The following is a 23,914-nucleotide window of genomic DNA, read 5'->3' on the forward strand; positions in this document are numbered from 1 at the left end:
CCCAACTCTCTAAGTACCAAGTGCTTGGCACTTAAGATTGGGTTTATGTTCAAAAATGGCTTTAACAACTTAAACTTAAAGACAAAAACCATTACCCACAGTTCTGTCTATGTTTCTAATAACTTTATAAATTATGTAGCCTCATCTGAAGAGGTGAATGGAATGTACGTTAAAAAATCTGAAACACTGCCAGAACAGCTGTTTTGAAGGTACAGTAAGATCCACGTATCCGCAGGGGATACGTTCCAAGACCTACCATGTATGTAAAACCGCAAATATAAGCGAACACCTGCTGACCCCATATATAATGTGATTTTCTTGTACATACAAGAAAATCATATATAATGTGATTTTCTTGTACACACATACGTATAATAAAGTTTAATTGATAAATTAAACACACAGTAAGACATAACCAACATTAAATAGGTAATAATAAAGTATGTTGGTGACCAAACCATACGCGACATCGTAAAAAATAAAGAGAAGTGTCGTACTGGATGCGAGTAGTACGTGTTCAAGTTTTTTCGTTTTTTTTTTCCCATGGTTTACCACAGGCAACTGAATCAGCAGATACGGGGGCACAACTGTACTGACTTCTCATCAGCTGGCCTTCTATTAGTGAGGCCTTCTATTTCCCCCCCCACTGTTATGAAAAAGGGTTGATGAAAATTGTGGCTTTCTTATATGCTGAAATCCTCTTCATTTGTTCTATTCCCACAAACTGCAAATCCCATCACTGTTAATTAGCTCACAAAGCATTAAAAGTTTATTCTGCAATTTTAAATTTTAACAATTACCTCACTCTCTTCAACCAGAAAATTAATTCAGCAAAAACCTGTAATTGCAATTCCAGAAAGTTTCTTGGACTCATTTTCAAAACCCATGCAGATTATTTTAGCAAAAGATTGTTAAAGAGCTACTGGCTTATGAAGTTAGATCTTTTGAGAAAATTTTTTGTTAATCTAGAAAATATTTCTGTAGTCCTTTTACATTCCTTCTTCTTCTCTATCTTTTTTTTTTTTAATAGATTTTGCCATTACGTATGACTTCCATGTCCATATAGTGGTTTAGTTACTTGGAACCTGCTTAGAAACATTTGGGTTCAAGTCCCATTATAGAATAGAAATTTTTCAGAATGAGAAAGACAACAAATGCAGGAATGATTAAATTAATAAAGAAACACACAATACTACACTGTGTGAAGATAATTTTAACATTTTAATTAATTAATAATTATGTATTACACTATCCTAAACACAATGGTTCCTTCTGTGGTTACATAAATAGTTAAAATAACTAAATAGAATTGTTAAATAAATAAACAGTTAAAAAAGAAACTTGTTTAGATATCTATAGGATCATCTAGTTGCATCTTGTTGGACACAAAATCAAAGAAGAAACAGTTCCAAAACAAAGTAATCAGAGGTCGTGTTCTTGACTGGATGCAGGAGTTCATACAGAAAAGACTCTTGTTTGCTGCAAGCTGTGCTGAGTATCTCAGAGAAGAATCATGTGACTCATTTATCTCCCTTGCATACACCAGCAGGGGCACTTTCTTGAAGTTCCATATACAAAAGAATTGCCAAAACATTTAACAAATTTAACAATGTATGCAAAACACACACAAGCCAATCCTGTTCCATTTTAGAAACGCCTGCCATTATTCATAACTATAAACTTTAGAATGCAACTGAATCCCTGGTAAGTTTTGATTCTTTTCTCATCCAAGGTACTCTATTCCTGCTCAAATTTTTCTTCCAGACATTTCTTATGCATGCCATTACTAGCAACAGCTGCCAGATGCCCACAAGTTGCTACAATATTCAAGGAACTATGCCATAATCACATGTGAAAGGACCCTTCTGGCTAGCGGTGCCCATTTTATTTCTTAGCTAAATGAAATGCACATAATGGGGTAGGTACAGAGATTTTTTTTTAAAAATATGTTTTCATACAATTTGAAAGAGACTACGAATTCCAATAATTAAACACAATGAGTTTAATTATAAGTTCTCAGTACGGAAATTTGAACAAATAGCATAAGATACAGAAGAAACTACTACCATACTAAAAACAAAGTCACTATTATTAAATAACTTCTACATGCAAAACTAATGAAATAAGGTGCTTTTATTTTCTGACTTCACAGTGCTTACCATAAGAATTGTGTCTCTACTTGTTGCAGGTGTACGTGGAGTACGTATATTTGTTGTGCCAGGTGTAAGGTTATAATCTGCCAAAAGTGCATCTGATGCCTTATTTCCAGAATCTTCAGCTGCTTCACGAGCAGATTCACCTGCTTTTCCTAATTTCACAACCTAAAAAATTTTGTAAAAGAAATTTTAAACAAATAATTTACAGAAATAAAATACTTTATATAAAGAAATTATAAAAAAAAAAAAAAAATTAAAATATTTTCTCTACTTGAATATTTTAGATACTCCTCTAATACAGTTTTTAAAGTCTCAATTTTCTATTATTAATGATGTAAATTTACAAATTCATTATACACAGTACTGCCACATGTGTTACTGCATGTAGCCACAAATAAAAAGACACAGAAACTGAAAACTCTGTGGATTTATTCTTGAACATCCAACAAATGAAGAAACACAACACTCATTCAAAATGGCCCCCCTCCCCCTGTTTTTTACCCAAGACCTCAAATGTTCCAGCCATTCATCAACAGAACATCCATTGGGAAATTGGCCATAGCATACTCTAGTGATCTCTTCAGGCTCTCCAATGTGGCATGCCCTTTATCACAGACCATCCCTTCCAAAACAGCCCACAAACGGTAATCAAGTGGATTAAGATCTGGGCTAGCAGGAGGCCATTCGTCATGACTGATGAACTCTGGCACATTCTCAGTCAGGTGCTGAGTCCTGTTAGAAGATCCAGTGCTGACCACTGAACAGAGTCTGATTGAGGGGTCTCAGGTGCGGCTCCAGAATATCATTCAGGTACACCCTTGCACTGGTTTTCACCCCCTGAACACAAAAATGCATCTTTGTTACAACTTCATATGAGTCTCTTCACCAAATCATCACTGATGCTGGATGATGACCCCTTTCAACGGTCTAATGTGTCTCTGCAGAGCTATGGGCATACACATTGTCATTTTGATGGTTGTAACTATTCTCGATAGTAAAATTCTTTTCGTCCGTAAAGAGTATCTGTTGATGCTTACCATTCACATACCGATGCTGCACTGCTTCTGATCTTTTGTGCCTCCATTCCATCAGAGCTGGAGTTAGAAACCATCCTGTTCTTCTGCAGTAGGTACTCAATCCTAGATGACTTTTGATTATGCATGACATCGATCTTGGTGATATTCCCATTTCTCTGGAAACGATTTTCTGTTTTCATAGAGGATGTTCTCCACCGCCTTGATAGCTGCAGGGGTCCTCACGGTTCCTGGGTGGCCAGACCAGGGCCTGTCATCAATTTTTTGTTGTTCATTGTACTGCCCTGTAGACAAAGCTTCGGCTTATTCCAAGTGGTTTCAGAAATTTGAAAATTGTAGGTGCATCATTCAATTTTCACTGGCTTCCTTTACTAGTTGATGATACCTGTTACAGAAAATCATACATTAGTACTACACGTGATGCAAAACCCACAGCTCTGTGATATCATTTTGATTTTTACGGAAGTCTTACTTTGGTGACAGTATTTATGGCAGTACTGTGTAAATATAGCTGAGAATTTGCAAAATTCTTTTACTTAGAAAGTGATCACATCATTTTTCTCTCTTCAATATTCATTTCCAAAGGTAATTTAAATGCTTTCCCGACTTTGAATGACTTCTTAATACACAAATAAATTACAACAGTTCATCTTTGAAAATAATTAGTATTTGAAATAAAATAATGATTAAATTATGCTAAGCGATTACTCTTACTGAACTATCTTGTTTAGGTAAAACTCCAGATCTTGGGTACATATTTAGTACTTAGTACATATTTTAACAAAAGGACAGGAATAAAGCAGTGATAGGGAGGTGCCACTCACTGTACACTGTCCTCCTAGGTTGTTATGCCTAGGGTGTTTCCCCCCCCCACTGTTTTTAAATCAGGAACTCGGTTTCCAATTTTAAAACAGCGGGATGGGGGATAAACTAAGCACCCCCCTCCTTGACAACACAAAACAATCAGAAAGAAAACTTCACAATAATCACCCAATCACAGAACTCGACCGTACAATCACTCCGTTCTATGACCACACCCACTGCATGAAGACAAGTGATACCCAAGTAATTGAGTTTATATCAATATTCTTTATATCAATGTAAAATGTTGATTTAAGATAATACTGCTTTCAATACTTGTCAGAAAGAACAATATACAATAAAGGTAGTTCCCGACTTTACAAGTTAATTCGCTCCTAGTGTACGCTCATAAAGTGGGGATTTATTTCCCATAGACGTAATGTTAAAAACAGGAGTTACGTTTTCAACAATGAAATTTGATCATAGTAACGTTAAATAAAGGTCAACAAAACAATAGTATATGCTTCAATCATTTATTTATCCAAAGAAAGGAAAACATAGCCTTTAAAATCAAGCTATAATAATAAAGAAATTATTTGTCATATGAATATTAAAGAATATTTATACTTCATCATCACTGACTAAATGCACACTCGTTGATGGTTCGTCACTCGGTTTGTTGGAAGCAAAAGGAGCCTTCTTCTTCGGAAATGCTTCAAGAGTTGGTTTGTTTCCAAGATATTCTTCTCTTTTCTTTATAAATTTCACAATAAAATGCATAAGCACTTTTTAAATCTGTAGAAACTTTTCTGGTACACTCAAAATTTGAATCTTGCGGCCCAAAAATCTCAGTTGCTTTTTCTATATGTTGAAAAGCTTCGTCGAGCCCCTTGAGAGTGTAGGAAAGAACAGGAGTTTCAGCTGTTAAATCTTCTTCCTCAGCTTCTTCACATTTTGCCATCTTGAGGAGGTCTTCATTTATGAGCTCTCCATTGTGTGTTTGAAGCAGATCAGTGAAGTCAGCTGTAGAAACCTCAAGCTGCAATTGATTAGCAATATTAATGACTGTTTTCATTTCATTTTGTATGATCTCTGCTGGTCCTTGAAATTCTTCAAAATTATCAATAAGCTGAAGACAGAATTTATTCCAAACACCCTTCAATATTCTTCTCTGCAATTTTGTCCCAGGCTCATTTTATTATTTTGATTGCATCTACAATATGGAATTCTCTCCAAAATTCTTTGAGTTGGACTTCAAGGATATTATACAAGGTTGGTTGGTTGATTTTTTTATGGAACATTGGCAACTAAAGCCATAATACGGCAAACATCCCACTATAAATGCTAGGGGACAATTCACAAAACAATTCTGTTCTTCAATTGCATTGCTGACACTGATCACAATGACAACTGTTGGCAATACATGATAATGTTTTCTGTACTATACTTTCAAGCATGTTCACAGTAATTAAAAATTATACTGTAATGAAGATGTAAAAAAAATCATGTGTGTGCCCTGTATGCACAAAAGATGTTTTATGTGTAAACATCTTTGATGACACCTACTAAATTTCGAACAGATAGAAACAAAATCATGAACAATTTCCAGTTAAAATTTCCAGGTAACGCACACATTCCTTGTTGCAATGAGGAAACAAAGATACTGTCAGAGATGAAATATGTCGAGATGTATAACAATGAAGAGCTCATACTAGATCATAAATTGTATGAATTGGACTTGGAAATTCGCAAAACGATTGAAACATGTAAGACAATGTGTCAAGGCAATGGTGACCCTGATGAAGCATGCAGTAATGACCTGCATAGCCTTGTAACATGACTGCGAGAGGAAAACCCCTTTCAAAACTTTTACAATCATCCAAACAACGAGATGAATAAGGATCTAAAGCTTGCCATACTCAACCAACTCAGCCCAACTGCATATAAATGCCAAAGCTTGATGATCAACAAGGATTTCTGCAACTTAATGAGAATGGCCAACGACGAGGAAAAGATTCTAATCATACATGTAATTTGGAGTCTGTTATCTCCCAATCGCAAACTGATTCAAATATTCTTAACCGACCCAGCTGGTTGAGGAAAAACGTTTGATTTGCCTCTTGATGGAAATATACAGCTGCTTCAGTAATACAGATGGGTACTGTAACACTTACGTTACATGTGCTTCAACTGGTAAGTCTGAAGCGTTTGTAACGTAATGACCTTGGATGTGTTCAGAGCAGGTTTATGCCTGCTCAGAGAAGGTTTAATTGAAATTGCCAGCTGGTGGCAATGGTTAGCCCAAAGCCACCTAAGTGGTATGCCCCGAATCATAAGCATTTTTCCCCAACCAGCTGGTTGGGGAAAAACTTTGAGGAATCATACAGCAAATAATTTGGGCAACTGAGATGAGCAGTGGTTGAATCAACCAATAACTGAGATTCTGTCATAAAAAATACATGGGGCTTGGCAGACTGCAAGTGGACATCGTTGAGATTAGAAATGAAACCACATATATTTGTGAAATGGACTAAGAAGTGTTTGGGAGGTTTAGATCTTTTCGCTGATAAGCTTACTCTATTACTCTATTCATGGTGTATTCTATAGTAAGAAAAGTTTGGGGAATATGCTGTATGCCGAACAGACCCTCTAATTGGAGATTTGGAAAATTACTAATAGAATATATTTCAGATTTAAACACATTGCATTATAAAATTAAGTTATGAAATAAATACAAATCAACATGTTTGTAAAAGAAAAATAATACAAAATCATTCACTTACCTGTTCTAATTCAGCATCTGATATCTGAGGTGGTGGCATAACTAATTTACTTCTTTTTCTGGCAGGTTCAGCATTACCAGAAAGCATAGCGGTTGGCATATCATTCTCTTTGCGCTGCTTCAATTTCTGCTTATCCTTCTTACGGTCTTTCTAAAAATAGACATATGAAAACTATTATTAGGTTTTATCACGATTAATATCTATAAAATTAACAAGAACACCTTAAAATAAATGTGGCACATCAACTATTACATACTTTACATTCTGAAATTTGTATATGCAAATGACCTAATAAAAAAATGTTAGATTTTTAGGTTCTGGCTGGGTTATTTATTATTATTGTTATTATGATTAATACAGTGCATTAACATTTAAGACCATACTGTGGGATGTGTGTATTATGTTCGTAAAAGAGTGTGTGTGTGTGTGTGTGGTTATATATATATATATACAGGCGGGCCTCGATTAACGCGATTAATTTGTCCTGTGAGCGCATCGCGCAAAACGGAAATGCGTTACTCGAATATCATAACCAATAGGAAAAATTATAATTGGTCCTTGACCTTCTGGAATGTCCATAAAGAATTTTAAAAATGCCTTTTAAATAACTTTTTAACTGTATATAATGTAAAAGAGAATGAAAATAATTATGGAATTAAATGTTTATTGCATAAAACAGCGGTTCTGAAACTGCTCTGCAGAATATTTTAAATTCTCGAGGGAAACACAGCAACACTCGACATCTGTCAGACACCGCGCGAACTACTAGCTCAAGGTAGTTCACAGTTTCAGCATTTCTTATTAAGTTGTTTGGACCTAACTACTAAACGAAACTGTTAGGTATTTCTTTTGGTCTGGGTGCGCCTTGAAAAAATTACTGAGACATTAAAGGCGCCATGAACCGAGAAACTTTGGGAACCTCTGACATAAAATACACAATGAAGGAATTACTGTTGCGGAAATATTTGAAGAGTGTTGACTTTCACTTTTCATCAATCAATTTCCGATAGCCGACAACAATCTTCTCTGGACCCTGGCGAAATAAATATCGCAGAGAACATCAAATCTTTTGTTTGAGGTTCTATGCGATACGAAAGATTTCATCTAAATCTTTAACGTTTTCTCCTTCGCGGTAACATTTTCATCTGGCTCATTTAAAAATTTGAATTTTTAAATGCAAGTCTGCATTGACTTTATTAGCAGAGACAAACACGTTTTCTTCCTATGGTTGATGGAACACACCAAGGTGGGCAGCAGGCAATTGTTTGTTTATTGACCGTATGACTCGCGGTAAGCTTAACGCACGATTCAAATCTTTTTCAACTATCGCATAAAAAAAAAAGATCGCGTTAACTGGAAATTTTCATTGTGTCAAGTGAAAAGTGGTATCATTTTTCAAATAGTGTTAACTGAATATCGCGTTAATTGAACTTGCGTTATGCGAGGCCTAGCTGTATACATATGTTAAGAAGGAGAACAATGTAATATTGTTGTTGTTTGGTTTTAATCCCATCAGCAACTTAGGCAATATTGCACCAATGTGTGTCTGTAGAAATATGTTTGTGGGCTGATAAGAATGTTGTGCAGGCTGAAAACCTAGAATAACTCATAAGGGGACCATACTCCATCTGCCTCAGACTCTCTAACTAATACAAGGCATGGTCAATAAGTAGTGCAATCTAAGCTGTAACATCTTTAGCTGAGATGTTGTAACCATATTTCACATACATGTGATGTAATGGTTACAATATCTTAGAAAAGAGACTCCGTGAGCGAGGCTGAGCCATATGAAATTAGTGACTTCGTAATTATAGATGACTGTTTATTAGAAAAACTTTACACATTAAAAGCAATTAAGGCTCCGGGGGTGGGGGGAGGGATTCCTTTGGACTGGAGAAGTACCAAGGTATCGTCAATACATCAATGCGGTTCTAAGAGTGAAATTGGTAACTATAGATCAGTTAGTCTGACTTCAGTCGTAGGAAAAATCTTAAGAGGCAATGATTAAGAGTGCAATCCAGGAACATTTAGGACACACAACATGGCTTTGTTAAGGGAAAATCATGTTTAACTAATTTAGTAGGCTATTTTGACACAGAATTATTCATGAATTGGACGTAGGCAACAATTTCAACATAGTTCATTTGGATTTTGACTCAGTCCCTCATGAGAGGTTACTGTTTAAGCATGAACAGGTTGGGATTACTGGTAAGATTCTATGAAGGATTGCTGGGTGGTTGCAGGGCAGAAGGCAGAGGGTTGTGATTGTGGATATTCTTCCTACTGGTGTAACATCAGGAGTGGGATTCCTTATGGATCAGTTTTTGGACCACCATTGTTTCTCATTTTCATAAATGACATCAATGAAGGGACAAAAGGAGTGTGTCAAAATTTGCAGACAACTTAAAGACTGATAGAGTTGTTAATGATCAGTGCCGAGCAGTACTCCTTCAGGATGACTTGAATAGATTTCAAAGATGGTCAGAGATGTGGCAGCTAAATTCAAAATCTTACACTTGGGGAATAGCAACCCCCAAATAAATTATACACTTGGTGGGGTTGAATTAAAAACAGTGGAGGAGGAAAGGGATCTAGGAGTTATGATACAGGCAGATATGAAATTTTCTGAACAGTGTAAACAGGCAGCCAGGAAAGCCCATGGTGATCTATCGATGATTTATTGAATATTATCCCATAGAGATCATAATCCCACCATATAAGACAACTGTAAAACCATGTTTGAAATACTGTGTTCAAGTATCGAGAACTTGTCTGAAAAAAGACAATGTTTTTTGATGGGGTCCCAAGAATGGTGAGATTGATGAGGAAAGCCTCCGATTAAGTGAGCTACACAGCTTGGCAACCAGACACCTCAGAGGGGATCTGATTAAGGTTTATAAGGTTCTGAGAGGGATTAGTAAAATGAATGAGGTGGAGTTTTCACTGTTATAAAGAATTTCAGAATTAGTGGACATAAATTCAAATCACAGGGTTGAAGCTTTAGATCAGATTGTAGGAAGGTTTCTTTTAGCCAACAAGTTGTTGCCCTTACAGGTAGCTGAGGCTGATAGTTTGAATAAATTCAAAGGTCAACTGAACAGTTACCTGTGTGAGGAGGAGGAGGAAAGCGTATAATTTGTATTTTCTTATCTACTTTGTGGTTTTAGTTCTTTTGCCAGTGCAGCAGAAGCTTATAGCTTTCTTGCACTATACGGCAAATACTATTACAATTACATAAAATACAATCTTTCAACTTTGTGAAAAGTTCACTCAATGTAAGGACCAGCATTCTTTCCAGGCTGTGAATGCACTTTGGTAAAAACCAGGAGGCTGACGTTTACACCAATGTTTAATATCAGAAATAAGTTCCATATCATTCTCAAACACCTTACCACACAGGTATACCTTCAATCTACCAAATAAAAAAAATCTGATGGACCAAGGTCAGGGCTATAGGGTGGGTGAGGCATTATGATCCACCCCAGCTGGATGATGATGATGTTGCGTGCAGCCTTGCATAATCCCAATGAAATGATGTCCTGATGATTAAGAAATCATTAAAATGAGGAGAGATTCTCCATAAAAATTTCAGTATTCATAGCAAAACTTGTGTGCTTTAATACTAACTGAGAAATACTTCTAAAGATGCCGCTTTTAGATGCTGCACTACCTATTCATCAAAACTCAACATGTGGGTGAATTGAAAGGGACATTTTATGCCTTTTGCAGTGCCCATGATATGGAGTGAACCAACAAAGTTTTCAATGTATTTAAAGTGAATATGGCTTTTTTTAAATAAAATTATTAAATTTTGACAGGGTGAAATTTTGAAAATAAATATTTGAATGATGGTATGAGGACAACTTTGGTGAAATATGTATCTTCAAATGTGAAATTAGCTGATAAATTTTAAAATATAAAATAATTTTGAGTTGTGCAATAACATTTTGTTTGTATACACTTCACTTTAAAATAGTACATTAAAATTTATGAATTACAGATGTTCGCAGAGCCATGAATTTTTTTGTGAAGTTATCTGCTTGCATTGAAAGAGTGGACAAAACTATATGCTAATTTTTGATTAATGACCCATGTAACAAGGACAGATTTTTTTTTAATTACTTTAGCATAATAAAATTTAAATTACATGTATTGTGAAAGACTTACCTCTTCTTTTTCACTTCTTAATTCTCCATCTAGCTGCTGTTGCCTCAACCTCTTATAATCTGGCTCCATGGGATCGTATACTTCCTCAGAAGTGTCATATAGACCAGGAGCAGGTTTCTTCTCAAATGGAATTTCTGCATTATAATCAACTCCTTTTCTTTTTTTCCTTCGGGGTTCTAACTCTATTCCTGCCATTCGCAACTCACGCCGTTTCTGTAAAGCAGCTAACCTTCTAGCTTCTTCTAACTGCTTTTCCCTGGCTTTTCGTTTTGCTTTCTTACCCTGAGTATTTGCAAGTCTGGCACGGGCTTCAGAAAGCATTTCAAGTTCTAATAAAGACAAATAAAAAAGACATGTAATTAGTCAAAATGAAATTATAAAATGTATTTAAAGAATGGTAAAAACTAATAAAGGCAAAATACACATTAATTTCAACTCTACTTGTTTTAACCTTATTTTTTTTGGAGCGCCAAGTGTTTCCAGAGGAAAACTCTGATTAATTACACTGGTCAGCACGTAAAATTTTACAAAAACAAAAATACCCAATCTTAACTAGTTTTATGTGCTAAACACAAAAATCGCATTAAAATTTGTCGATTAGCTCTTGTTTCCAAATTACAGTTACATTGGCAACTGTCACCTTGTTCTACATCACGGTGAAGAACTACCTATCCTGAACCACCCGACCATTTTTCTGTACACTCTGATGAACATCAACTTGATATGCACAAAGTACAGCAGCTGTCTACCACCATTTTGTCCAAACCACATAAGATCATAGATCTTATTTGTTTGTTTGTTATTTGGATTTTAGGAGCATTAGCAACTAAGGCCATATTGCTCCGGGGATATGCGGTGGTCATTCCCTGACCTTTCCGCATCCTCCGTATTTGGTGGTCACGGGCTCGAACCCCGGTCTAATCAAGAAGCGTGTGCTACGCACTGCTGCTCCTGCCCACCTGGCTACGGAGGCGCCATAGATCTTATATTAGCGAATTAGTCTACATTATCAACTATGGCTAATGCATGACAACACCGCAGTTTCATTACAACAACACTCTTATCGTGTGATTGGCAACTGTCACCTTGTTCTACATCACATAAGTTGTTGTTGCCTCCAACTCTGTTGCAGTAATCCTTGAATACGAATGGCTAGGTTCTGGGAGATTTATTGACAGTTGTTCTCTGTGAAATTCCCACTTTTTGTGCAGTATTTGTGTCATGTAAGATTAATATGCCCCTAATTGTGCCAATAGTCCAGATAACTTCCATTATGTATGTGAAAACATCTCGTTAGCTTCAAGAAAAAGTGTCCCTTAACTTGAGCAGTAAAAAAGGTCTACTTCTTTTACTTTGGGCGTAAAGTAGGTGACCAGGACAAGGACTGGGCTCCACACATATGCTGCACTACCTATTCATCAAAACTCAACATGTGGGTGAATCGAAAGGGACATTTTATGCCTTTTGCAGTGCCCATGATATGGAGGGAACCAACAAATCGCATCACAGATTATTACGTCTGCATCGTGCTTCCTATTAGAAAAAGTGGACAGTGACGTACCCAAATATACCATCTGAAATTTGTCCCGTGCCTCACAGTGAAGAACTACCTATCCTGAACCACCCGACCATTTTTCTGTACACTCTGATGAACATCAACTTGATATTCACAAAGTACAGCAGCTGTCTACCACCATTTTGTCCAAACCACATAAGATCATAGAAAGTGAGCTTAATGACCTAATCAGGGATCTCAAACTGCTGAAGAATAAGGTAGAGCTTTTGGCCTCAAGGCTACAACAGTGGAATCTTCTAGATCATTCGGTGAGAGTGACAACATTTCGTACTCGAAATAAAGACTATGATAAATTCTATCAAACAGAAAGTGAACTCACTGTTTGTAAGGATGTTGATGGTCTAATGGCAGCAATGAACATGAGGCACGTTCCCAAAAAATGGCAACTATTTATAGGCTTAAGGCTTCGTTATTACACAATGGAATATGCTGCCTTCAATACCTCTTGCATGTGCCATCCACGAAAAAGAAGCATATGCAAACATGGAGTACATCCTCTTAGGCGTACACTATCAGAAGTACGAGTGGCAGATATGTGGTGATTTAAAGGTAATCGCCATTTTGTTCAGACTACAAAAGGGTTACACTAAGTATTGCTACTTTCTCTGCAAGTGGGATAGTCGTGCCAAGGATATTCACTACGAGAAGAGGAGTTGGCCTTGACAAAAATCATTAACATCAGGAATGAAGAATGTAGCATTTGAATCTCTGATAGATCCAAATAAAGTTTTGCTTCCACCACTACACATCAAACTGGGGATCATGAAAAATTTCGTGAAGACTTTGGAAGTGAACGGTCCTGCATTCACATAATTGCAAGAGAAATTCCCAAGACTTAGTACAGAGAAAATCAAGCCAAGCATTTTAAGTGATCCACAAATAAGGCAACTTTTCAAAGACAAACAGTTCAAACGTGTCCTTAGCAAGTATAAGAAATCAGCATGGAAAGCCTTTCGAAATGTTTCCACTGGTTTTCTAGGAAATGTTAAAGCCGGCAACTACAGGCAGTTTCTGGAAGATCTCATTACCTCTTACAAAAAACTGGAGTGCAACATGTCATTGAAGATGCATTTCTTGCACTCACATCTGGATTTCTTCCCACCAAACTGTGGTGCTGTCAGCGACAAACACAATGAGCTCTTTCATCAAGATATTGCAGTGATGGAACAAAGATACAAAAGCAAATGGAGTGCTGACATGTTAGCTGGTGAAAAGGGATGCTCCCGAAGCTTATTTACTGCCATATAAACAAAAAGTACCTTGTATAAATATAAAAAGCTATTTTTTTTTCAAAAACAAGATCCAATCTGTGATTTTAAAGCACTATTTTTGTGTTCAGCACCCCAAAATCTATAAAGTAAACTTACTTTCATGCCCGTAACATGATATGACCCAAAATTTGTTGTTCAATTTGTTATCTTATAATTTAATATGGTCAACACCAGTGGTTCTCAAACTTTTATCACTTGGAGTAAAGATAAGTTATATTCATCTAAAGGATGATTGCCATGAAACCCAACTAATCTTTAACAAATCTCAAAGAACACAGTTTGGTAACCACTGGCTTGCACCTTCATGTTTATGAATTTAAAAATTTGTAACAATTCAAAATCACATACCATCTTCATCCATATCTTTAGGATCAGGACGGGCAGGCTTTGTTTCAGGATTAGGATCAATTTCGCCAGGTTTCAATTTTCTAGGATCATCATTAATGTCTCCATCCTCTTCTCTTCTTTGAGCTTGATCTCTATAGTAAAATAAATTTCACTGATAAGAAAATGAAATTTCCTAGCTTACTAATAAATATACAATATATAAAAGCTATAAACCAATTATTAAATAGTGGATGATTTAGTTAGAAATAAATCTTTCAAAATAAAAAACTTCCAATATACAGACGTAATCAAAGAAGAGTAATGCACTATCATAAAATCACTCATGACATTATCTACCAAGATATTTTCGGTGAAAATATTTTGGTAGACAATGGGTAAAACTGTGTAACTCTGGGCAAGGGATCACCATAATTTTGCTTTGCATGTATTTACAACCAATAACCTTGTGCCAATAAACTCCCATTAAAACCCAACCAACCAACTGGGAAAAATAAATTAAAAAAAAAAAAAAAAAAACTGCTCCAGCACTATTTATAAATTGCAATACATAGTAAAACTGGTCATTATTTTGAATGCCTTGCAGCAGTGTTTTGTAATTGCCATCTCTTTACTTCTGCTTTTTTTTTTACTTTGTAATTTTACATAGAATATTTTCTGTGTTTCCGTTTCAAATTTACAAGAATTACTCTAAAACTTATGAATGATAATAGCTTAGATAATTGAAATCTTGTTTTCAAGTATATGACTCTGAAACCCCCCACTATATTTATGTATAAATTCTTAATCCATGATGGTATGAAGTACCTTTTCCTATAATTAATTCAAACTACACTAAATTGCAGCTATTATCATTCATAGTTTTAGCGTAATTCTTATAAATTGTAAATTTGAAATGGAAGCACAGAAAATATTCTATGTAAAATTACAAAGTAGAAAAAAAGCAGAAGTAAAGAGATGGCAATTACAAAACACTGTTCCAAGGCATTCAAAATAATGACCAGTTTTACCATGTACTGCAACTTATAAATAGTACTGGAGCAGGTTTTTTTAAATTATTTATATTAACATGGCTGCAAGGGGAGATTCTTTCATTGAAATTTTTTTTATCTAGTTAGCACAGCTAAATGCAATATATACACTGTGATAATTATAAAACAAAGTATTATTACTTTTTTAATTTATAACCTATAATTGCTTCTGTTTAGCAAAGAACTCATTTCAGAAAATTGTAATGCAGCCATGATGGTTATTTTTTATTCATTTTCCCAGTTGGTTGGTTTGGTTTTAATTGGAGTTTATTGACACAAGGGCACTAAGGCCAAATTGCACATGTCACAGTTATTCTGCAATTGGTTGGTTTGGTTTTAATTGGAGTTTATTGACACAAGGGCACTAAGGCCAAATTGCACATGTCAAAGTTATTCTGCAAATGAAATCATTTCTACTCCCCCCCCAATCATTAAACCACTTGTGGCAAGCAACGAGTGGTTTAATAGGTTCAAGCATCATGCTGGTTTCCAAAACATTAAAGTAGCTTGCTTATCGGCTGGAGAGTTAATTCTGGCAATGATTCTCGAAAGGTAAAACTTGCCAACGTTATGCCTGTCTCCTGTTTCTTTTTGCAATTTTATAATTTTTGTATTTCTGTACGCTTTTGTAATTTTTCCTGCGCATGAGATAAAAAAATTGAATAATTCTATTTCCATGTTCGTCGAACATTTCTTTTTTTGCTTCTATCAAATTCAGCGTGCATAGTTGCGAGTGTGGAATTTCCCTAAATGCTTATTTAGGGAAATTCCGACATATGTAAAATTCAACTTGTGTTGCGTTCTGCGGAATGCAAACCTTACGTTAATCGGGGAGTGGTTGTATTTTATTTTTTTTATTGTTTTAGTAAGGTAGAATATGGTAGAAGAAAGAGTAGGCTTGTTTTAAGTGAAGGAAATCAGCAAAGTCCTTGTAATTTCGGAAAATGGAAGAAAATCTGTTTATTTCTGGTTGTTGAAGGAGTGCCACCATTAAAGAGTAGGTAATAGGAGTGACATTAAAGGGAGAAAAAAAAAAAAAAAGTGCTTTGAGAGTAAACCAAGCCGAACCTGGTAAACATGAGAATTATAGCCACTGGGCCAAATAGTACCATCTGAGGACCTTCAAGCAAGGGAGGTAGTAATTATATGAAAATAGTGAAAACAAGATGAAAGAGACTGAGCAATTTCAGATAATAATACAATGATATGAAAACCCTACTACACTATCAGACAGTGGAAATCTGGTAGGGAGAAAGGTCTCCCTACCAGATTTCCACTCCAGTGGGAAACATTTGTTCTAAAGTTGCAGGAGAACACAGTGATGTGTTGAAAATTACAGGTGAAAGGGGCCACTGATAAGTGCTGCCCAGCAGGGCAGCACTTATCAGTGGCCCTGAAAATAATCCAGATAACAGAAGGTAATGTGCTAATTGGTGCTAAAAATGAAAGGAAAGAAAAATAATAATAAAAATAAACATGTAAATACTCCACAGTTTTAATGGTATTTTGCTATTCGTTCTCATGCTATCTACATCAGATGAAATGTTTTCCTTGAACATGCCAAAATTTAAATGCTTTTAATCTAAATTGTTAGAAAAATTTGTATGTAATTATGGAATGCCAATCACGGAAAAGATTTTACTATGGATGGCATTAATACATTCTGTGTTGTTTGCTAAAAGAACATTGTGAGCAGAAGAAAAAAAATAAAATAAATTCCAGATTGATCAAGGTGTGAAAACAGCTTGATCAATCAAACAGCTTGATAATATGGCCAAGCAAAAGAAAAAGCAAAGAAATATTTCCAGAACAGTCACTTTTAACCAGGCCATGTACTTACAAAAGAAAAGTGATTTTCAAAAGGATTTTGTGTATCTCCCTGGTAAGCACCAATGTCTCTTTCAATAAGTTAAACAATGAAGTCTTTAGGCAATTTTTGAAAATAAAAACTGTATAAATAAAAATATTCCAGATGAATCTACTTTTAGAAAGAATTAGCTTAATGCTATTTTGATGAAATTATTTGCAAAATTTGTCTAAGATATTAGAGAAAACCACATTTGGATGTCTGTAATGAAACGAGACATTTGTGGCTGCTATACCACACATTTTATATGTGGACAATTAGATGCAGAACCATCGCATCCATATTCACTTGTTTGTAAGGCCACAAATTTACAATGGATCGCTTTGAGAAATATATTATTGTGTATTGTAACAACAAAAATTATTCCAGGTGGGAGATTGAAAGGGAAAACTTTTAAAAACGATGTTAAAACTTTTCAGAAATGGTTTTATTATTTAACATGTTGAATACAAAGAAATTGTGTTCAATGAATTGTAATAAACAAGTAATAAATGTAAAAATTGTAGTAAAAAGTAATAATAGTGCATATATTAAAATTTTGGTGCATATCTGACCTGTTTTCTAGTGCATATAATCTAATGTCTACTGATTACATCATGTTTCCCACCAAAATTGAAGCTAAAAAGTCACATCTACATATAGAACAGAAAGCAAGTGTGTGTGTGTGTGTGTTATGGAGGTTTAATGGTGCATAAGCTTCTGGGGCTATAGTGCACCTGAAAGCAAATGTGTTAGTATTTCCAAATTTAATAATACAAAGAAAATCTTACATATATGTCTTCTTAATGAGTGCAGTAGCAGACAATCTTTGAGTGGACCAGTGTTCAAGCTCATGACTACTAATACGATTAACGTTTATATTCATAATTTATTGTAAATTCTACTGACCTAGTGGTCATGCCAGAGTATAATTTATAGGTGTTCCCCCTCCCTCGCACATCAGAGGAAGTGAGGGGCAGGCAACATCTTTTTTATGTCATGTGAGTTATTAGAGGATTAAAATTTTATTTCACAATAAGAAATAAAGGTTTACCACTAATTTTTTTAATAGCTGATTTACCACTAGCCAATATGTGGACTGGGTTCAGCCTGCACTAATTTTTTTAATAGCTGATTTACCACTAGCCAACATGAAAAGGATAACATGTGGACTGGGTTCACCCTGCACTAATTTTTTTAATAGCTGATTTACCACTAGCCAGCATGAAAAGGATAACATGTGGACTGGGTTCACTCTGCACTAATTTTTTTAATAGCTGATCTACCACTAGCCAGCATGAAAACGATAACATGTGGACTGGGTTCAGCCTGCACTAATTTTTTTAATAGCTGATTTACCACTAGCCAGCATGAAAAGGATAACATGTGGACTGGGTTCACTCAGCACTAATTTTTTTAATAGCTGATTTACCACTAGCCAACATGAAAAGGACAACATGTGGACTGGGTTCACCCTGCACTAATTTTTTTAATAGCTGATTTACCACTAGCCAGCATGAAAAGGATAACATGTGGACTGGGTTCACTCTGCACTAATTTTTTTAATAGCTGATTTACCACTAGCCAGCATGAAAAGGATAACATGTGGACTGGGTTCACTCTGCACTAATTTTTTTAATAGCTGATTTACCACTAGCCAGCATGAAAAGGATAACATGTGGACTGGGTTCACTCTGCACTAATTTTTTTAATAGCTGATTTAACACTAGCCAGCATGAAAAGGATAACGTGTGGACTGGGTTCACTCTGCACTAATTTTTTTAATAGCTGATTTACCACTAGCCAGCATGAAAAGGATAACGTGTGGACTGGGTTCACTCTGCACTAATTTTTTTAATAGCTGATTTACCACTAGCCAGCATGAAAAGGATAACATGTGGACTGGGTTCAGTCTGCACTAATTTTTTTAATAGCTGATTTACCACTAGCCAGCATGAAAAGGATAACATGTGGACTGGGTTCACTCAGCACTAATTTTTTTAATAGCTGATTTACCACTAGCCAACATGAAAAGGACAACATGTGGACTGGGTTCACCCTGCACTAATTTTTTTAATAGCTGATTTACCACTAGCCAGCATGAAAAGGATAACATGTGGACTGGGTTCACTCTGCACTAATTTTTTTAATAGCTGATTTACCACTAGCCAGCATGAAAAGGATAACATGTGGACTGGGTTCAGCCTGCAAGTTGCTTATCCTTAGTTTAAAAATTAAGGAATATCAGTTTGCAACTCCTTGAAACAAATGCAGAAATGTGTATGAATATATTAATCACTATTATGCTTAATTCTGATGACAATAAAAAAAAATAAGATTTTATATAATACTTACAGTAAATATTCATAATGTTCTAGACACTGTGCTGCTGTTCTTCCAATAATGGGTGCAATAGTTCTCCACTGAGTAGGCATCAGCTTAGCCAAATGTAAAAGCTTTTCCTCTTCTTCTCTGGTCCATTCAGTCTTTTTGATACTTGGATCGAGCCATTCATACCTGATTAAGAGTAATAATTAAACATTAGTACAAATACAAAACCTACTAGTTAATATTACATGAAACAAATTCATTTAAATGTGAAACCAATAAAAAGATATCTGTGAAAAAGAGCTATTGCTCTATAGTTCATTTAACTTTTAGACTTCCTAAAAAAAAAAAAGAAGGTAAATTAGTAACCAAACATTTCTGCTGTGAAATCCTGAAATTAAATGTTAGCAATTTGAACAGAAAAAATCTGGAAACACTTTGCTAGTTTAGTGAATGATTATGGGATATGAGAAATGGCAAACAGAGATTAAAATATAATTTTAACGATAATCTTTGAATACCCTACAAAATGTTGGAGACGCTTGGATATTCAGCTACCATGATATCATTATCAACGCCTATAAATTCGCCAAGGACAGTTTCTCCACTGATCAAAACTCTCGCTTGGAGTTCTTGCCAAGATTGATCAATATCTTGTAGCAGTTCATCCCTCTCACTGCTGTTCATTGGCATTTTAGCAAAACCTGATTTTGTGAAACAATTCTTATCGTTGTTTCCATCACATCTCTACTTTCCCCAATTCTAATATGCACATCCACAAATCTATAGGTTGACTGGTTTTTATTCTCAGTATAATTTTTTTCAGTATGCTCCTTCGGTAGTGCATTTTCAAATTCTTGATAATGCCTTGGTCTTTTGGCTGCAGTTTAGATGAGGTATTCGGAGGGAAGTAAACAAGTTTCACACTTTTTAATTTTGTCATCTTCCTATCAAAATTTAAAATCCGCTGTTCAAAAATTTCACTTGTCATCCAAGATTTTTTATTGTAGCCCACCTCTAATGACCTTACCCTTTGAAACATCGGGGTTGTTTACTTTTGCCTATTAAAGCTTCAGTTTTTCATTACCAGCCATATTTGCACCAACCAAGACTGTAATTCTCTCCTTAATATTTTTACCACCTTTAAAAGTCAGTGTCTTGTTCAACAAGCATTTAAAAAATAGACCTGTTTCATCGATGTTGAATGTCTTGGGGCTAGTAGTCCTCTACAATTTTTTTTCAAAAAAGTTTCTTTCCAGTGGGTAGTCTCGTTCAATTACAACCCCACTTTCAGCAGAAATAACTTTTTCGAGTAAGCCATGTTGCTTTTTAAATTTGTCTAGCCAACCAGAATTGGCTTGGAAAGTTTTATGTCTGAGAAATGATGCATACTCCATAGCCTTTTCTTTTATTAATGTCCCCGATATCAGCATGTTTTGGACTCGAATCAACTTCACACACTTAAAAACGGCTTAATCTGCATCTTCAAACAAGCATGATTGGCCATGCTTCCAACTGGTTCCCATTTCCTCAAACAGTTTAAGAACCAAAACAGTTTTTCAGAATGGTTGACTAGTAGTGAACTAGCAGGGATATCAAATTTTAAAACGATTTCTTTTTTAATGTCGCAATCTACACTATTAAGCACTTCCACTTTTTCCACTACATTAAAGGATTTCCTCTTAGACACTGTAAGATTACTTGTAGAGAAGCTAAAACAAAACTGATTTAAGGGCCACTTGTAATGCCGCATAAACAGAGACAGGTGAAATTTAGTGAAAGTGTGGATGACTCATTTCTGCGAAACAGATGAATTTTCAAGGATAAAGGAAAATCACTCTCTCCTAATTCTCTAATAGGGTTACAGTAGAAAACAGGTTGACCAGAGCCAATGTCCACGTCAGGATTATGGCTTAATCTTTGCCAATTGCTGTGGATACATAGAGCAGTTGACCAGTGCAACTTCTTGGTACAATAGAGGCGGTTGTATAGGTTTTACGTGCATCACTAAATTGTGAAATGTTTTAGGTCTTAATTTGTGCACTTAAGAATTAAACCGTTTAACTCTTAAAAGCTAAAGTGATTAATTCTTAATCCTTTTAGCTCTTAATTTGTGCTTTCTACAGCATCAGCTCTATTGCCTAAAGCCAGAGATGCAAACAATGCATACCTAAGTCTCTCAAAATCAGTTTGTTATATGGAAATTTTCTTTGTTTATACAGAAACCATTTTGAATGTAATGATCAAGGGGAAATCAAAAAAATTTGCTATATGGAAGTTCGTTAAAGAGAGGCCCGACTGAACAAATCATATTCTTGAACCATAATGTTTCTTCACAGTATGTTGTGCATAAAGATAGTGTATTTTTCAGCAGTGTTATGAAATGTTTGCAATGTTCACTCTCTCAATATTTTTTGAAGTTAAACAAGAACTAAATATTTGAAAATTAAGAATGGAGTAAGCTTTGAATTAAAATTTATTGTTAAAGATTAAAAAAAAAAGTGGAATTTTATTTTGTAGTTTCACTGTTAAATTTATGTTATGGGAATATATTTGACTTAAGAGTTTTATCTGAAAAGTGATGACTGGTCACAGTGCATAAAAAATTGCAATGATAGTATAGGAAATTTATAATACAGTAAAATCTGCCAAAGAGTAGTCACATTTGTTACTTGTCACTATACAAATGGTGGTCATTTTGACAGATTTTACTGTATTATATTAAATTTAAATAACAAAGAAAAAAAAACCCACCAATAATCTGTATTTCAAACTTCTTTAATCTTGCTTTTTTTCAAAAACAGACCAAATGGTATATGCCATAAATTAACAAAGATGCCTGCCTTAATTAGCATTCTGCTACATTATTATAATAAAAAAAAATAAATAAAAATGCTGCTTTCAGATTTTGTTTCCATCTCAAGAAAACATCAGCTGCAACATATGAAATGTTAAAAGAAGCTTATGGCGAATCTACACTTCCATATAGTTCAGCTCAAAAATAGTTTAGAATGTTTAAAGATGGACATGATTCAATCACAAAAATCGGCTTCTGAGCTCCAACCACTACTGTACCACAAAAACCATAAACACTGCTTCTGTAACCATGAGAAGATCGTCAAATAACAGTAAGGCAACTGACAAAGGCTTTGGGAATATCAGTAGGAAGTATGCACAGTATTCATGACTATTTGCATATTACACATGTTTGTGCATGCTGGGTTCCAACACTACTCACACCTGAGCTACAGCAAGTTTGTATGGAGGTTCTTCAGGAGATGCAATGGATGATTACTGAAGATGGTGAGGTTATGCACAAGGTAATAACAGTGGATGAGACATGTCATCATCATTTCGAGCCAGAGAGTAAGCAACAAAGCTACGTCATTGTAAACACTGTAAAAAACAAGAATTGTGGCTTCTGCAAGAAAGGTTATGGTCATATTTTTGTTTGACATTCAGGAATAGTTTACCAGCATGTTGTGCCATATCGTATGCCTGTTATGGGGCCTTACAACAAAACTGTATTGCATACTTTGCACTATCATTCATCATAAATAACCACAACTGGATGTAGGTGGGTGGATGCTACATCACAACGATGCAAGACCTCACACTGCTCGTACTGTTATCAAGTACTTAGCCAGCATTAATGTAAAATGTGTTCTTCATCCACTATTCAACCCTGACCCTGCAGTTTTTTGCTTTTTTTTCCCAAAGTTAAAGAAAGAGCTGCGAGGAAAACATTTCCAGTTGTCAAAAGTTGTAAAGACATCTAAGGATTCTCGAAAGCATGTCAAAAAACGGTTTTCACCATGTTTTTGAAGAATGGCAGAAACATTGGAGTAAGTGCATTGCATCAAATGGGGACTACTTTGAAAAGGACCATCAAAATATGGATGACTAATAAATGTATGTTGTGAAAAAAAAATTATGATCATTCTTTATGGAACAGTCCAGATAAATACTAAAATAACATGGTATTGCAAAGCGCACAATTAAGTATTTCTAGCTTTTATTCCAAAATAAAAAGGAATGTTGAACAACATTCAAATGCACCTGCTAGTGCACACTTGGGCATTTAAGTTTTGAGATTTATGTAAGAAATTTGCAAATTTTTAAACCCAATGATCAGAATCCATATCAGTGCTATACTATTTACTGCTAAACTCTAATCATTATTTCAAACAGCAGCTACTTTTCCAAGTAGCTGCTGTTTGGGATAATGGTATAGCATTCTAGAATTTTGGACTCATGATTGTAACAATGTTTGGTTGTATAGAGATCAATCTGTGCTGTGAAACATTTTTGTACAGATATTTAATATATCAAAAAAAGTGCAGAAACAGAAAATGATGATACAGGTTTGTGAGGAATGATCACAAAAAATTTGCTAAAAAAAGGGAGAAATACTGAAGTAGCTGATGCTACAAAATGAACTGGCTAGGACAAATGATCTATTAGGTAGTCAGTAAGCTAGCAATGTAAAACACTGTTATAGGTCACAGAAGAGTATATACATATATCTGTGGAAATCTCAAGGGAGTCCACAGACAAGTCAATATAGATCCATGTG

General features: G+C 35.2%; 1 protein-coding gene across 1 annotated transcript in view; it reads right to left on the minus strand.

Moving 5' to 3' along the window:
* Positions 1-23,914, minus strand: part of LOC150081325 (cell division cycle 5-like protein) — a 60,215-nt gene that overhangs the window by 30,721 nt on the left and 5,580 nt on the right. Inside the window, exons 3-7 of the mRNA XM_090379168.1 lie at positions 19,366-19,527; positions 14,137-14,267; positions 10,942-11,270; positions 6,775-6,924; positions 2,160-2,321 (exon numbers count right to left, since the gene is read on the minus strand). Coding sequence (XP_090235294.1) covers positions 2,160-2,321; positions 6,775-6,924; positions 10,942-11,270; positions 14,137-14,267; positions 19,366-19,527 — 934 coding nt within the window. The remainder of the gene's footprint in view (positions 1-2,159; positions 2,322-6,774; positions 6,925-10,941; positions 11,271-14,136; positions 14,268-19,365; positions 19,528-23,914) is intronic.

Source organism: Mastigoproctus giganteus, chromosome 8 (genome assembly GCF_048544385.1).
Source record: "Mastigoproctus giganteus isolate SK-2022 chromosome 8, ASM4854438v1, whole genome shotgun sequence".
Taxonomy (NCBI): domain Eukaryota; kingdom Metazoa; phylum Arthropoda; class Arachnida; order Uropygi; family Thelyphonidae; genus Mastigoproctus; species Mastigoproctus giganteus.